The 17,087-nt window shown below is 47.3% G+C and overlaps 1 protein-coding gene across 2 annotated transcripts; it reads left to right on the top strand.

Moving 5' to 3' along the window:
- Window positions 1-4,153: 4,153 nt before the first annotated feature.
- Window positions 4,154-15,869, top strand: GNPDA1 (glucosamine-6-phosphate deaminase 1). 2 transcript variants are annotated; one of them, XM_059174908.1, is made up of 7 exons: window positions 4,154-4,235; window positions 5,128-5,257; window positions 8,586-8,687; window positions 10,091-10,273; window positions 11,515-11,699; window positions 13,321-13,516; window positions 14,467-15,869. In XM_059174908.1, exons 2-7 carry the CDS (start codon window positions 5,134-5,136, stop codon window positions 14,565-14,567), a joined length of 891 nt encoding a protein of 296 aa, XP_059030891.1. In that variant the 5' UTR covers window positions 4,154-4,235; window positions 5,128-5,133; the 3' UTR covers window positions 14,568-15,869. The 2 variants fall into 2 exon arrangements, with proteins under 2 accessions (XP_059030891.1, XP_059030892.1); XM_059174909.1 differs by having other exon boundaries at window positions 4,155-4,235; window positions 13,342-13,516.
- Window positions 15,870-17,087: the final 1,218 nt, after the last annotated feature.

Genomic DNA, 17,087 nt, shown 5'->3' with positions numbered 1-17,087 from the left:
CCCACTGAGCCAGCCAGGCGCCCCAGGATCTAACTCTTGATTTTGGTCTTGGTCATGATCTCAGGGGTCGTGGAATCCAGCCCCGAGTCAGGCTCCACACTTAGCAGGGAGTCTGTTTAAGATTTTCTCTCTCCCTCTACTCCTCTCCCCACCCTGCATTCTTTCTCTCAAATAAATAAGTATATCCTAAAAAAAAAAAAAAAAAAAAAAAAGAAAAGAAAAGAAAAAAAAGAAAGAAAGAAAGAAAGAAAACAAGTGTGTTTTTTATAATTTTTAAAATCTCAAAGTATATACTTGTAGGCAATTAGGAATAATTCAAATTTAACTGGGTGTTCCGTGTTTTTATTTTTTACATTGGTGAACACCTTGGCTGCGGCCTCTGTGCCTCCATGCTTTTGCTCCCCTGATGCCTGCAGTGACATCCTCCTCTTCTTCACTGACCAAATCCTAATTCTGTTTCAAGACCCATCTCAAAATGATCCCTTTAGCGAGGGCTAACTCTATGCCAGGCATTATTCTAAGCACCTTACATCTATTAAATCATGTATTCCTCCCTGAGGCAATCATTCTTCATTATAATAGTAAATACTATAAGGAAGATATTTTTCCCTTTTTATGGATGAAGCAATAAGGGCATGGAGGAATTAAGTGACTTAGCAGAAACTACCCAATCAGCAAGCAGTAGAGCTGGGATTCAAATCCAGACAGTATGGGTCTGGAGTCCATTCCACACTATGGTACCCAGGTCTGTCCCATATGCTTGCCCTCGGAACCCAGCCGCCATGTTGTGAGGAAGCCCAGGCCACAAGGAGAGGCCCTTAGGCGAGTGTTTCCACCAACAGCCAGCATCAACCACCAGACATGGGTAAACGAGCCTCAGGATTCCAGCTTCAGGCTTCGAGTCTTATATTCAAGGCTCTATTCACCATCTCTATTGTACCCTGTTGAATATCTAGCATACAGAAACCAGGAGAGATCATAAAAAATAAATGGTTTTCAAAGGATTTTTTATTTTTTTAAGATTTTATTTATTTGAGACAGTGAGAGAGAGATTGAGAGAATGAATGGGAGGAGGGGCAAAGAGAGAAGCAGGCTCCCCACTGAGCAAGAAGCCCCATGCAGGATCCTGAGATCCCAGGACCCTGAGATCAGGACCCGAGCTGAAGGCAGATGCTTAACTGACCGAGCCACCCAGGCACCCTAAAGGATTTTTTTAGAGCAGTTTTAGGTTCACAGCAAAATTGAGAGGAAGGTTCAGAGAATGCCTCAATGCCTCCTGTCCCCACAGACGCACAGCCTCCCGCATTGTTACCATCTCCTACCAGAAGGGGGCATGTGTGTTATTATAAATATAATAAACACTTGTTATTTGTATGATGAACCCATACTGACATGTTGTAATCAGCCAAAGCCCACTATTTTCATCAGGATTCATTCTCGTACATTCCCTGGGTTTGTACAGGTAGAGAGACACGTATTCATCCTGACAGCATCATACAGAACAGTTTCACTGCCCTAAAATTTCTCTGGACTCCATTTATTCATGCCTTCCTCCTCCCTAACAGCTTCCTCCCCAATTACTGATCTTTCTACTCTCTAGTTTTGCCTTTTCCAGAATATTATATCGTTGGAATATTATAGCAGACATAGCCTATTCAGATCAATTTCTCTCTGTGACACATCTTTGAGTTTCCTTCCTAGTCTTTTCATGGCTTCATAGTACATTCCTCTTTGGCTCTTATTGGACTTACTGTTTTCAGCCACTGAGTTTTGGGATCATCTATTATGCAGCAATATAGGTAACCAAGTATCCTTCCAGAATTTCCTCTAACTAGCCTCAGGGTAAAAAAAAAAAATTATTTATGTTTTCACTAATTCATTCACCCAGTCATTAAACTTAATGGGATATATTTGGCTTCAGACATGGCTAGATCTAAGTGGTTCAAGTGATGTCATCAGGGTTCTGTGTCTCTTCTCTTGGTTCTACTTTTCTCACTGGTAGCTCTAAGCTTTCCTGGATTTTACAGCTCCCCACAATGTATCTTCCCAAAATACCATCACAAACCCTGAGGAAGACCTGAGTCATCCACTGTAATGATGAGTCATGTTTTCAACTTCAGTTACAGAAAACTCAGTACTAACAGTGGCTTAACATTTAAACCATAGGATATTTATGACTTATTTAGAAGAAGTCCAGAAGCAGGAGTCCCAGCACTGGTCAAATATCAAGGACTTATGTTCTTTCTATTCTCCACTCTATTCTTAGTCTAGTTACCTCATGGTCATAAAATGGCTTTTCCAGCTCCAGGTATCACATCTGCCTTCGAGGCAGGAAGAAAAGGGAAGGAACACAGAGAGTTTGTTTTGCAAGCATGTCATTTTTTCTCAGAAAGTAGAGTATCTTCCCAGAGCCGTCTTTTGACTTCGTTGGCCAGAACTAGGTTACCTGGCCACTTCCTGGCTGAGAAGCTGGGAGAGTAGCTAACGTTCCAGAGGCTACAGTGGGAAGCAGCAAAGGAGAAGGGAGGCTGTGAGTGGCTGTTGGGTTCGTATCTTCCGCGTCTGCCTAGCCCTGAATCAATCACGGCCAGGGCCATGGAGCTCTCTAATTGATTTGGCCAGAGGCTAGGACCAGCCTCACAAAACCCACGTGAACCCCAGGGCCCAAGCAGGATTTTCTGGGGCAATGTGTTTACTCACAGCAAGGATAACGAAAGAGTACGAAAACATCCATCCACAAAAACTGCAGAGTGTTCCACTGTAACGATGAATCCACAATTCTTTGAATAAGTCCATTTCAGTTCTAAAATAAGAGGATGGAAGAATGGGCATAGGTAAGTTCAAACCCAGGCATGCAGTGGGAGGACCACGACGAGGCAGGAGGTTAGGGCAGAGAGTAGGTTGTAAGGAGGCCACAAGGACATACGGGGTAACCACGGCTGGCCTTGAATGCCAAGCTATGCTACTGTTCCATCCAGTACTCACAACAGATACCTGAGGTCAGGATTACTTATTCCCATTTAGTTCCTGCGTTCTAGAGGAGAAAATAGGGAGCTGGAGAAGTTGAGTCATTTGCTTGAGTCACTCACTCAAGAACCAGGGCTTGACTAGACCAGATCTTCCTGATTTGTCCCCTAGCTGACTCCGGACCTGCCAGGGTTAAGAGAGACCTGGAACTGGTTCCCTCCAGGAAGGGCAAGTGAGGGCCCCAGGCCCAATTAAAGTCACATGAAGTCACTCTTTCTGGCACGATCTGAATGCAGTGGCTGCACACCAGGCCCCCTTATCTGCTGCGTTTGGAGATTGGGGTTGTGAAACATCTAAAGTGCCCAAGCTGGGATGAGGTTTCTGGCTGCATTTTTTTTTTTTTTTTTTTTTTTTTTTTTTTGATGACTAAACCAACCCTGAAGCCAAAGAATAAGTCTTAGAACTGTGGAGGGATTAGCTCCATCCCCTCATCTCATCAGGGCCTCACCAGAGTAACACCCCCTCTATCAAGCTGGGCTGGAGCTGCACCCCCACACACAGGGAGGTGGGGGGGGGGAGGGGTGAGACCAACATCAGGACCTGTGGAATAAGGCCACCTAGCTCCCTGGGGACGTTATGTGTGGTGTGTTCCCAGTTCTGTAAAATGTTAGGTATCTTCAGGGAAAAACAATGTGGAAATGTGGCCTAAACTCTTAGCAATGTTATCTTGGGTGGGGGGCTGGGGAGACCAGGGACCTCCCTCTTTCTCTAATATAGGCTGCTGTGAAGATTAAGATTAATGGAAGAAAAATCCAATTATTTTTAAAGCAAAAAAGTTGTAATATTTAGGTTAAAAAAATGACATCTAAAAAAAGTTAAACTGAAGGCAGAGCCTGGCCCGACCCTGGAGACTCTAAGTAAGCGATTTTGCTTCTCCTTCCCCCTCCCTCCGTCCAGCACTAAGGACCAGGCTCCAGCCCCCAGGCCGGGGCACTTCATTCCTGGGGTCCCCAAGTCTCCAGGCTGCACAAAACCGGTCTCCAAGCCTCGCCTCCTACAGCTGCTCCCAGGCCTGCGCGCTCCTGGAGTGGAGAGGAGACGATGGCTAACCCCACGCAGGGCAGAGTCCGCCCGCCGCCAGGGCCCGGCTGACAGCCCCGCAGTCAGCGGCTCTGCTGGAGAGCGGTTCCGCGTGACCCGGGGCCACGTGACCCGCGCGGGGCGGGGCCGCCGGTACAGTTGCTGCAGCCGCGGCGGGAGGTGTCGGAGTAAGTGGGGAGCAGGGCTGGCGGGGACCCTCCTAGCGGGTGGGCGCGGGCGGGGGTCGAGGCCCTGCCCCAGATTCCGGTCCCCAGGAGCCGGGAGCCCAGCGAGCTGCCAGGACCCCCTTTCCCGGTACAGCGCCGGAGGGGCGATGGGATCGCCATCGTTGTCGGGAAAATACTCCTGTATCCTTCGGGGGACCCAGACGGCCACCTCCGCCTCCCACTCTGACTGATGGCAGTGAGGGGCGATTACATTGGCCCCGTGTGCACTGGGGGAAACAGAGGGTCCACAGAGCAAGGCCGGCCGGCGGGAGCACCCCTCTCCAGGGCTGCAGGAGAATACACCTCTCCAGGCAGACCCCATAGGTCTCACCTGCTAGAATGGCCCCGTATGATCCCATGACCCCTCTACTGAGGAAGAGGCCGTGGGTACAGAATATCCAGCGTGTAGTGCTGGAGAAGTGGGGAAAGAGGGCTGGGTCAAACTACTGTAGCCAACATATTGAATATTGTGTGGTTTACATGCATCCTTACTTAATATTCACCATCGTGAAATTTGTCGGCTAGGTCCTCTTGTTCCTATTTTCACGTACGAAGAAACAGGCTAGGAGAACTTGAGTCCTTTGACCAAGGTCCTGTGGTTGGTAAATGGAGGAACTGAGATTAGAACCCCGGTCTGTCTCACAGCAGCGCCTCCTGGTGGGTGGTGGAGGCACTTGGCCCAGTTAATTAACTCCTCTGTTAAAGGAAAGTTGGGTTCTTCCTCTTCCTTGCTCAGACACCCAGGGGAGAGGTTGTTGCTGGGTGAGAAGGGCTTCTCCCCTCTCCCCAGCCACCTGCATCGCTATCTCCCTCTCCCTTACCACTGATTCCTGTTGTCACCTGCCCCCTACAGGACAAGATGAAGCTCATCATCCTGGACCATTATTCTCAGGCCAGCGAGTGGGCAGCCAAATACATAAGGAATCGCATCATCCAGTTTAACCCAGGGCCAGACAAGTATTTCACCCTGGGACTTCCCACTGGTGCGTTGGGGGATGGAGAGGGTGCTGTGGATTGTCGGGGAGTGAGTGGGCATTAGGGCTTTTAGGGGTCTGGGTACGTCGGCTCACGGAACCAAAGGACTTACAGGGAGGGCTCTTAGGTGCTGGTGCAATGAGTGAACAGCCCTGCTTCCTGAAAATGCAAAAAAGAGGACACGGCTTCCTTTATAGTTTGGTTTAGATGCTGCCTGCTCCTGAAGAGTTCTGGAGTAGAAGGGATCTTGGTTAGGCAACAAGATTTTTAGGTCCATTCTAAGTCAGCCCTGTCCTCAACAGGCTGTCTTGGGAGTCTAGGAGTTCTTAACAGAATTAAATCCTAATGCCTTCAGGCATACATTTTATGTAATGAATGAACTTCTGTGCGTCTGGAGTGCTGTGCGCTGAGCACCATCCTTGGGAGAATTGAGAAGATCATCCACTCAAAGCATTTTCTGTAAAGTTTAACTAGATATAGGACCTATGTGAAAAGGTTTTTTTTTTTTTTCCCTAAAGTTTTAATTTATTTGACACAGAGAGAGATAGCGAGAGAGGGAACCTAAGCAGGGGGAGTGGGAGAGGGAGAAGCAGGTTTTGCCCCGGCAGGGAGCCTGATGTGGGGCTGATCCTGGGATCATGACCTGAGCTGAAGGCAGATACTCAACACCCCAGTCTCAGTCTCTTATGAAAAAATCAGCTTGTTGCCTTCATGGGAGGATATTTCTTTTACCCCAGATCCTCAAGGCATATGTCCTGATTCTTTCTCTCCAAGTTTGGGGGGATTTGCCCCAGTGTCCCATTCACTAGAGCAGGGGCCTTCCAAGTTTTTCTTGAACTTTTCCAAGTTTTTCTGTGAATGGTCACATCATTAATATTTGATTCTTCTGTGGCCATACAGCCTCTGTCACAACTACGTAACTGTCCTTGTGGCTCAGAAGCAGCCGCAGACAACACATAAACCAATGTGCCTGGCCGTCTACCCATGAAACCTGATGGGCACTGAAGTCTGAGTTCATATAATTCTCGCATGTCACAAAGTCACACTCTTTATAAACTTAAGAAATGTAAAAACCATTCTTACCTGATGGGCTGTATAAAAACAGGCAGGCTGTCCAATGTGGCCTGCGGGATGAAGTTTGCGGGCCTCTGCACTAGAGGTTTGTGGGAGCAGTATCTGCACGTATTTGCAAAACCACTAACATCTCAGGCCCAGGAAGGGCTGCACTAACATCCTGTTTTCTAACTGTGGAGCTTCTCTGGGTCAGAGTCTCTGCTTCTGCTGAGATCCCTCCCAAATCCCCAATTCCCCGTCACCTGCACAGTCAGATCCCTGCTCCTCAGTGTGGCCTTCGGGGCCCTCTGAGACCTGGCCCCTTCCTGACTGTCGTCCTCGAACCAGCACAGCATTTCCATCTGGGTTCCCTGGAACATGGCTTCTGTTAGGGGAAACACCAGTCGGGGGCTCCGGGTGGAAAGCAAAAAAGCAGCTCTGGCTGACATAAGCAGGAGAGGAATTTATTGGCTAGATAATGGGGAGCTCACAGAATGGAGGGGAAAGCTGGAAGTTTGGAAGGTGGATATGACGAAGCTCAGGGGAAGTCCAGGGAGGCTGTGTGGCTCAGGCGTGGCTGAGGCCCTGCCACAGGGGCAGACTGGTGATGGGGGCAGGGAGGGAACTTTGACCCACGGATGAATGCCCACCATATGCCAAGCTCTTCTAGGTGCTGGGGATACGACAAACAAAAAAGACAAACTCCCGCCTTCCTGAAGCTTAAATGATAGTAGGAGGGAGAGTTAATAAGCAAGTTACTTGACAAAATACAGAGTATATTAGATGGCGATGAGTAAAGGAAGAAAATGAAGCAGGGAGCACGGTGGGCCGGGGGCGGGGGTGGGGGTGGGGAGAACAGGGAGTGTTGAGGCAGGGGTGGGGCTCGGCAGTGTTACATAGGGTGGCAGGGAAGGCCCCCTGAGAAGGCGACATCTGAGTAAAAGCCAGAAGAGGTGAGAGTCATGCAGGGACCTGAAGGAACAGCTGTGAGGGCTGAGGTGGAATTGCCTGGAGCAGGATGAGGACGGGTGAGGGTGGTGACCCAGGGCCACCTTACAGAGACTTTGTTAGGACCAGTTATTACCCAGTGAAATGAGAAGTCATTAGTAGGCTTTGAGAAGAGAGATCTGATTTGGGTGCGGCTTTTTTCTCTCCATCTTCTTTAAAAAATTTTAAATATTCACAAAAGCTAAAAGAATAGCACAGTGCCATTTTCCTGGGCTTGCCCATTGCTAATATTTGTCACATTTACATACACACACACACACACATTTTTTTTTTTTTTTTAAAGATTTTATTTATTTATTTGACAGAGAGAAACCACAAGTACACTGAGAGGCAGGCAGAGAGAGAGAGAGAAGGAAGCAGGCTCCCCGCTGAGCGGAGAGCCCGATGCGGGACTCGATCCACGGACCCTGAGATCATGACCTGAGCCGAAGGCAGCGGCTTAACCCACTGAGCTACCCAGGCGCCCCAACACACACATTTTTTTTATGAGCCAGTTGAAAATAAGTCCTAAACCTGACACTTGATCTCTAAATCTTTTGGCATCTGTCTCTTCAGAACATGGACATTCTCTTACCTAACTACAATAGTTAGCACCTATTAAAAAAGTCATTCTGTAATATCATCTGATACACAGAGATGCTAGTAACTTTTTTTCCTCATTGTCCATATTTATCTTTTAATAGTCCCCCCCCCCCAATAATCCAGTGTCCAGACTTCATGCATATTTAGTTCTTCATTCTACAGAGGTCCTCCTGCTTTTTTCGTGTGCTTTATGACCTTGACTTTTTTGAGACTCAACTCACCGGAGTATGCTGCTCCTCAGGGAAGTCTTCCCTGAACCCACAGACTTAACCTGGTCACAGCTGACATACTGCTTCATGTCCCAGTCCTAGCCAGTGAGCTTGTTCCAAATGGCTGCTGTGTCTCTCTGCCCTCTGTGTTCCTGTCATGTGACCCACTGTCTCCCATACGAGGTGCTCATGGAATAGGTCAGTGTGACGTTTACTCAGGTTACTAATTCCAGTCATTCCAGTCAGCAGTGTGCTGAGTGTTGGGATTCAGCAGCAGACAAGACAGACATAGCCCTGGCCTCCTGGAGCTTCCAGTCTAGTGGGGAGCTGGCCTTCAGAAGCACTGATGGGATGGCCGTTAGGATTGGGGCACCGGGAGAGGACTTGAGATCTGCCAGGTTCTCCCTGTTGAGTAGCCCTCTTTCCTGGGAGTCATCGGGAGCTGGGAGCCGAAGGGTGTTCATGGCTGTGGCCTCTCTCACAGGGAGTACCCCTATTGGCTGCTACAAGAAGCTCATTGAGTACTATAAGAATGGAGACCTGTCCTTCAGATATGTGAAGACCTTCAACATGGACGAGTATGTGGGTGAGTCTGTCTCTTTCCAGGTCGTCCCTGATTCCAGGAGAGGAATAGGGAGGTCTCCGGGAACCAGTGATGTTTGGTGCTAAGTTCAGTTAGCGAAAGCTGTCTCTTCCAGGCCTTGGTGTACTCAGCTATACAATGCTCTGAAGGCTGACCTTAGGTCATAAGCATTATGTGATCTAACAGATACGGAAGCCTCTTGTACAGAGCAAGCGTTGTGAATTGTTAGACCTCCTCCCCGACTCCGTGCCATTTCTTTCTGTAACCAGTGATTACAGGTGGGATCGTCCCTCAGTGTCTGTCTGGTTGCTGTCTCCAGTGTTCATCCTCCTGCTCCCCTTTATGCCAGGCACTGGGAGAGGAGCAGAGACTAGTGTCCCTTCCAGTGCTGAAAGCTATACCTTGGTCTTCTGTCACTTCCACCTACCCGCTCCTCCCACCTGCCATCATTTTGTAAGGCTTTACTCGGAATATTTTTGTTTTCAATTGTGGTAAATTTACCATCCAGCCGGTTTCATATGTAGAGTTCAGCAGTGTTAAGTATATTCACAGTGTTGTGTAACCAATCTCCAGAACTTTTTCTTTCAAAACTATAATTTTTTTTAATAATGTCCAGAAGTCTTCATCTTACAAAACTGAAACTTTATACCGATTTGACACCAACTGCCCATGGCCCATGCTCCCAGCCCCTAGAAACCACCATTTCAGTGCTTCTGTGAATTTCACTGCTCCAGATACTTCATTGAAGTGGAATCACAGAGTATTTGTCTTTTTGTGACTGTCTCATTTCACTCAACGAAATGTCCTCAAGGTTTGTCCTTGTAGAGTGTCAGAATTTCCTTTTTACAGCTGACATTAAACATTCATGTTTAATGAAACACTCACTCACTTGAAACTTTCTCTTCTTGGCTAAAAAAGAAAAATGGGGAAGCCCTGAGATAATTGTCTCCAACCAGCTGGTATTCAAGTTGGGGTTCAGGCTAAGGGGTGTATCTGGGGATGAATGGTGGGATGGGAGGCACAGGGGTATACTAAGGGGTATACTTACTTGCTCTCCCAGATGGGCCAAGCTCTAACCCCAGGTTGTAGGCCTCCTCCAGAAACCCAGAGTGGCCCTGGCCTCCTGTCTACAGTTACTCCCTTGTGAAAAGGAGATGAAAATGAGGGGATTTCTTAGGCTCCCGGTGTATAGTCAGTGTGGTCCAGTCCTGCCGTCACAGGTGGTGGTGGTGGGTGGACACAGGGATCTCAGCCAGTCATGGCTGATTGCAGACTGATGCCCCAGGGCCCCTGATGGGCATTCCTCTTAAAGTGTCTGGGGAGGTCTGAGGGCATCCTGGTATCCGCCTTGGGAGGGTGGCTCTGGCTTAGCTGGGGCATGACTAAATGTTGCCATGGTCCCATAGGCCTTCCTCGAGACCACCCGGAGAGTTACCACTCCTTCATGTGGAACAACTTCTTCAAGCACATTGACATCCTCCCAGAAAACACCCACATTCTGGATGGGAATGCACCTGATCTGCAAGCTGAGTGTGACACCTTTGAAGAGAAGATCAGAGCTGCAGGGGGGATTGAGCTGTTCGTTGGAGGTGAGATTGACACTTGGCGGCACGTATCCAGGGCAGGTGCAGGGTGCTGAGAACACATAGAAGGACAGGACAGGACCCAGGCTTGTCTCCCACCAGCTTTCTCACTGCCCTAGTAAGAGTGGAAATCATTTATTCCCCTGAGGAGGCAGGGAAGACATAGATAGGTGCCCTCTCTCCCTGCCTTGGCTGTGCTTTAGTGGCCATGTGATCTTGGACATCTCTTTCTGCACTTCCGTGCCTTGGTGGTAAAGTGAGATGCTTGGATTGGGACTCTCAAGAGTCTATTCCCTAGTCGTAAGGTTTTCTATGGATCAGTCCATGGGACTCACCTGAACAGTTAAAATCAGACTCCTATAGTTGGAGAAGATTCCTCATTCAGACCCCTCACACTATAGATAGCCATTGAACCCCAGAGAAATTTTGTGACTTGCCCCAGGTCAGCTGGAGCAGTGGCAAGAAAGCAGGACACCCAAGGTGTCCCCTTGTCAGTTTGTGCTTTGTTTCTTCCCTGGGTGCTCCCTTATGTTTCCATCTTTTGCCACCTCTGGAGCCGCCCACAGGAGTATGGCTGCCTTTTACTGCTCTAGACTTAATTCTTTTTTTTTTTTTTTTAAAGATTTTATTTATTTATTTGACAGACCGAGATTGGTCACAAGTAGGCAGAGAGGCAGGCAGAGAGAGGGGGAAGCAGGCTCCCTGCCAAGCAGAGAGCCCGATGTGGGACTCGATCCCAGGACCCTGGGATCATGACCTGAGCTGAAGGCAGAGGCTTTAACCCACTGAGCCACCCAGGTGCCCCTAGACTTAATTCTCTAATTCAAAGTAAGAGGAAGAGGCTAAGAGCACTCGTGTTCTAAGCTTTTATAAACTTTGCTACTCCTTGTCGAGTCAGTTTGGTTACTTGCTCTATCCCAGCAGCAGGCCCCCTGACTACTGGCAGGAGAGAGAAGTTACCCTTCAGTGACCTAGGGAAGCGGAAGCTATTTGGGGTACCTTTTACTTAGTTTTCTGAGGGGTATCACAGGGTGACCAGGACGTGTGTGTACCTCAAACAGAAACGGGCAGGAGGTAGAGAAAGGAGAGGACCTTATGCTTAAAATGTACCTGCCCAGGGTGAGTGAGAAAAGAGCTAGGATTTCAAGGGTATTATATACCCAAGGTGGGGCAGGGTAAATTGTCTGTTCTTGAACTCTTGGCTCCCTGGGACTGACAGGGCTGCCCTGGCCTTTTTTTCCCGGCAGGCATTGGCCCTGATGGACACATTGCCTTCAATGAACCGGGCTCCAGTCTGGTGTCCAGAACCCGTGTGAAGACTCTAGCCATGGACACCATCCTGGCCAATGCTAGGTTCTTTGATGGTGATCTCACCAAGGTGCCCACCATGGCCCTGACAGTGGGTGTGGGCACTCTCATGGATGCTAGAGAGGTAAGCGTATCTGGAAGCCCAGGCCTTCCTTGGGGGGTCGGACTTGACTTTTTGTTGCCAACTATACAGGTACCACCTGACTACACTGTTACTAAAAATATGGCTAAAATCCCAGCTGATCCTCACTGGTCCTCCCTCCTCTTTGGAGGCAACTGTTAGTCTATTCTCAGCAGAACCCTTTCCACACTGGCTGCATGGGAGGCTGCGGGCTCCCTGGCCTCTGCTTATGCGCCCTTGTGGAGCTTCTCAAGGCAAAGAGGAGCCCAGCACTACTCAACGTCTGAATAGGAATTTGCCTTTGCCCAGGTACGAGAGGGACTGCTGGTTCTCTGCAGGTGGCGGAGGTCACTGTTTGAAGGGGGTTCCCTCTGCTACCCCAGGATATTTTTGGTCATGGCCTTGTGCTCGAGGAGTCATAAATACAGAGAACTGTGATTTAAACCTAAGTGTCTAAATGCACTTTAGTGTGTTATTCCCTAGAAAGTTGGGTATCAATTTTCTGTGGTTCCAGTTTCTTTATTGTCTTTGACTAGAATTTTAAAAGTATTTGCTCTTCCTTTCAGAGGTATATTCAGTGGGAAGCAGCTATTAACATTGTAGCTTGTTTCTTTGCCAGATCTGTAAACAAGCATCTCCATATATGAAAAAAAAGCTCCCTATTTCAAGAGAACTTTTGTGAGACGAATGACATTACCAGCTTTCTCTTGGGTGACCTTGACCCAGTATCTCTGGCGGTCACTCTGCTGTGTTTGGCCTTACAGCTTAGATACACTAGGGTGTGAGGGCTCTCCCTGTCATGGGAGGATATTGGGATCTGGGGAAAGGACCTGGGTCTGGAAATCAGGACTTCTGGGATCCAGAACTAAAAGAGTGGCATTCTCTCTATGCCTCTGGTGTCTCATCTTTTAGGAGAGAAACAGTAAATCCCATTCACAACTCCATGGTATAATCGAATTACAGTGAGAGGAGACTAAGAGAGCAGAGTTCCTTTACAATCACTTTCCAGCGCTTATGTTCCTGATATTTTAACTGTTGAGGGAGTCTCAATTTATTTGAACATAAAACATCACCTCAATTCCTATCAGTCAAATACTTGACATTGAAAGTGACCAGATTAAGGGGCAGCCTTTGTGGGATCAAATGTCAGGGGCTACACATATAACCATTACTGTCACTTCTGTAGCCCCCAGCAGATGGTGCAGGTTGGAACCCCTATTGTTCAGACTGTACTTGGGAAAACTCACCCAGGCTAAGACCCCTTGGGACTCAGTGTCCCAACTGCTGGGATAAGTGGCGTGGGCCTTTGTCTGGCATACACGTTCGTAGCCGTCATCAAAGGTACCAGGAGACACCACTACAGGGTGGCCTAGAGCGTTGACTCCAGATCAGAACTGACTTAAGCCCCTGGAGTGCATCTCCTCATCTTAGAACATGGGGATTGTGATTCTCCCAGCCTCCGGGGATCCACGGGAAGGCGGACAGCAGTGAGCACTGTGTGCTGCAGGCTAACAACATAAAACGGTCTGTTAAAAACAACAGTGCTTACAGCCAGTTGTGGTGACGGGACCAAAACTCAGGTTTCTGGACTCTGGGTCCCAGTGCTCATTCTCTTCTGTCACAGGCTTGTTTTCTGACCCCCCAGGTGATGATCCTCATCACAGGTGCTCACAAGGCCTTTGCCCTATACAAGGCCATCGAGGAGGGAGTGAGCCACATGTGGACTGTATCCGCCTTCCAGCAGCATCCCCGCACGGTGTTTGTGTGTGACGAGGATGCCACCCTGGAGCTGAAAGTGAAAACGGTCAAGTATTTCAAAGGTGAGGGGAGGCAAAAGGTAGGTATGGCAGTGGGCGGCCAAATTTGGGGTATGCCGGGTGTGAGAAGTGGACCTCATTTTCTTGCTCTGTCCATTTTCAGAGACAATTCTGATTTTAATAAAAACCGAACCTTAACGGTCCCAGAATGCAGAGTCATTGCTCTTCCATCCATGACTGCAAAGGTCTATTTCTGGAGGCCTATTCATTCTAAGGAGGCAAAAAGACAATGAAATGAAAAGTAGTCCATGGGCTATGTGGTAATCTCTTGGCAGGGTTATTGAAGCTCTGGGTTGTTTTTTGTGTTTTTTTTTTTATCTTTCAAGGTCTCATACAGGCCTTTTCCCTCTAGGTAGGGCACTGAACTCTCATGAGGATCTCTTTCTCTTCTATTTTAAAAAAGGACACACTGCGGGGCACCTGGGTGGCTCAGTCAGTTAAGTGTCTGCCTTTGGCTCAGGCCATGATCCTAGGGTGCTGGGCTCGAGCCCTAAGTCAGGCTCCCTGCTTGGTGGGGAGCCTGCTTCTCCCTTTCCCTCTGCTACTCCCCCTGCTTGTGCTCTCACTGCTAAATAAATAAAATCTTAAAATCTTAAAAATAAAATACTTAAAAGTAGATAAACAAAAGAAAAAGGACACACTGCTTTAAGCCAACTTAGGGGAAAACTATCATTAACGAAGCAGGCAAATTAGGAATTTATGCTTTGGTGAAAAAATTAACCTTTCAGTAGCCAGCACCTCTAAAGAATGAATTTACAGAAGGCTGTGGATTCTAGCATTCATTGGGAATAATAAATTCTTTTCCTACTCTTAGTAGCTTTATCATTTAGAGCCATAGAGAAAAGATGATTTTTAGTACTAGGACAAAATTTGAGAGCTCTGAGATTACTGTTCATAATCATGGAACTCTGCCTCTACCTGCATTTACTACTTTTGTTTTTAATTTTTCACAGGTTTAATGCTTGTTCATAACAAGTTGGTGGATCCCTTGTACAGTATCAAAGAGAAAGAAACAGAGAAAAACCAGTCTTCCGAGAAACCATATGGTGATTAGCCTGTGTTCATCCTAGCATTGAGTATCTCTTTAGGACAGAGCAATTCTGGAAATGGCCTTTAGGAGGACAGAATTGTATTTCTTTAATCCAGTATGGTTACTCCAGATCAATGGGTACACTTACTGTTCTTGGCTATGTAGCACAGAGCCCAGTCATGAGTGTAGCTACAGGGAGAAGGACTTGTTAACTTACTTTAATTAGAAAAAAAGTCTTAGAAAAATGTACTCCATAATTTTGATGTCTGCCCTACAGAGATTACGGTTTTTTAGCTTTTGTTCTGCCTTTGGCACTGTTGTCCTGTACAACCACACTCCCGTCAGGAATTTCTACCATTACGTACACTGATTCTCAACTAGGGGTAGTAGAGCCTTTGAAAGCCCTTTGGGTAGTAGGCCAGCCTCTCATTTGAGAATCACTGTTCCAGATAAGGAACAAACTCTCAACCTTCTGTTCAGTTATAAGTGCCATGAAAAGAAAATGATTCCTTACTTTCTTTCCATAGTTGTTTTTTTTTCCTGCTCTCACAGTTGGCCTTTCCATGAACTTGGAGGACTCCTTGGGGGAGGAGGACCTGGGTGGCTAGGGCCAAAAAGAAGGCTTTTGCTGATAAACTCAGAGCCTCAAGGGGCCTAAGCACGTCAAACTCCCCTCCCTCCGGGACCCTCTGGCACCTGGAGGAAGGTGGAAATCCTCTTCCCCCAGAGCCCCATGTTTTTGTTCCAAGGTCTCACTGGGGCGACAGATCCTGCCACAGGGTCAGTGTGTTCAGCTAAGGAGATAGGGGCCAGGGCAATAGCTCAGTTAGGCCAAAGTTTAGTCACAACACGAGTGACATGTTCTCCTGCTGCCCTGAGTGGTGAGTGCCAAGACAGCATACCAAATGCTTCTAAAGTTGCCTAATAGCCTTTCCCCACATAAAATACCCTGCCCTTCCAACCTGCTCAGGTTCCTAAGGCATGCTCTGTTGTTCCCAGAACATCGGGAAATACAGCCCTTTTGCCCCTTTATCCTTCACCCCTTGTTCACAACATGAGTTTACTGCTCTGCCTTTTGACTCTCAAGCCTTCGTGGAGTGGATGCTGCCTTCCCCTCCCTGTTTCTGTGCCTGTTTGAAGCTGCTGCTTCCTCTGGAAAGATCTTTCAGAGACCAGCTCAGGTCTCTCTTCAAGTGCTGTGTTTGGTACCAGTGTTTGGTCTTGAGCTTTTATATAATTGTGCTGTCATTCTGTCTTAGGCTAATGGATCAATGGACTTGTTTACAATGTGATGTTTTCTATTAAATCCAGTATTTTCAAATAAAATGTGTCTTTGTGGAGTTGCACCGCTGGAGGTCAGAGGGTGGTTTGGGTTGATATTTACATATTTTGGGAACAGCTGGTGAGCAAAGCTTCACATTGACTCCTCACAGCAGCTCTAAAGGAAGGCACAATCACTGGCAACTGCTGACCTCTTCAGTCATCAGGGGGGAAATAAAATAGTTCATAAAAATGAGGCACCCATGTAAAATGGAGAGCATGAACAGATGAGCAATGAATTGTGATGTTCTGGCTATACCTGGGATCCAAACAAGGACATGGCTTCTAAAAAGAATAAGGAGACTTGTGATCAGGAGGGTTATAAAAACCACAGGGTGTGGAAAATAGGTTTAGGTGGGATTTTTTGGTTAGAAAAGAAAATACAATGGAACATCTTAGGTTAGTATAACCAACTGAGGTACAGGTAGAAATTGGCAGAAGGGTTCAATTTTTTAATAGTTGTATTAAGAAGTAATTTACATGCCCATAAAAGTCACCTATTTTGAATATAAACTCAATGATATTTAGTCAGTCTATGGAGCTGTGCGATTTCCTACCACGTCCTTTTCCATCCTCCCAAGAGCTTCCTATTCCTACCCCAGCCTTAAGTGACCACAGATCTGCTTTGTCTCTACAATTTACCTTTTCTGGATATTTCGTATCGGTGGAATTCTACCGCATGGCATCTTGTGAGTCTGGCTTCTGTCACTAAGCATAATGTTTTTGATGCATAATGCAAATCTACTTAACATGTATGAGTATTCCCTTTTTATTGCTAAACAGTACTCTGTGGTACAGAAATACCGTATTTTGTTAATCTGGTAAAGAAGGGGGACGCCTGGGTGGCTCAGTTGGTTAAGCGGCTGCCTTCGGCTCAGGTCATGATCCCAGCGTCTTGGGATCGAGTCCCACATCGGGCTCCTTGCTCGGCAGGGAGCCTGCTTCTCCCTCTGCCTCTGCCTGCCTCTCTGTCTGCCTGTGCTTGCTCGCTCTCTCTCCCTCTATCACTGGCAAATAAATAAATAATCTTAAAAAAAAAATTAAAAAAAAAAAAGAAGGGATTACATTTTAAGTAGGTACGTTCGAGAAAAAAATATTAGAATGAAATGAAAAAAATTCAGTCAGGACGGCTACATTGGAGATGCCTGTGTGAACTCGAGACTTTAAGAAAGATCTATTTCCCAGGCCTGTGTTTCCCTGGTGGCCCAACAGCAGTGTAATCGG

Source organism: Mustela lutreola, chromosome 5, assembly GCF_030435805.1.
Source record: "Mustela lutreola isolate mMusLut2 chromosome 5, mMusLut2.pri, whole genome shotgun sequence".
Lineage (NCBI taxonomy): Eukaryota > Metazoa > Chordata > Mammalia > Carnivora > Mustelidae > Mustela > Mustela lutreola.
The sequence above is the reverse complement of the archived record's forward strand: the minus strand, read 5'-3'. Positions and strand labels throughout refer to the sequence as shown.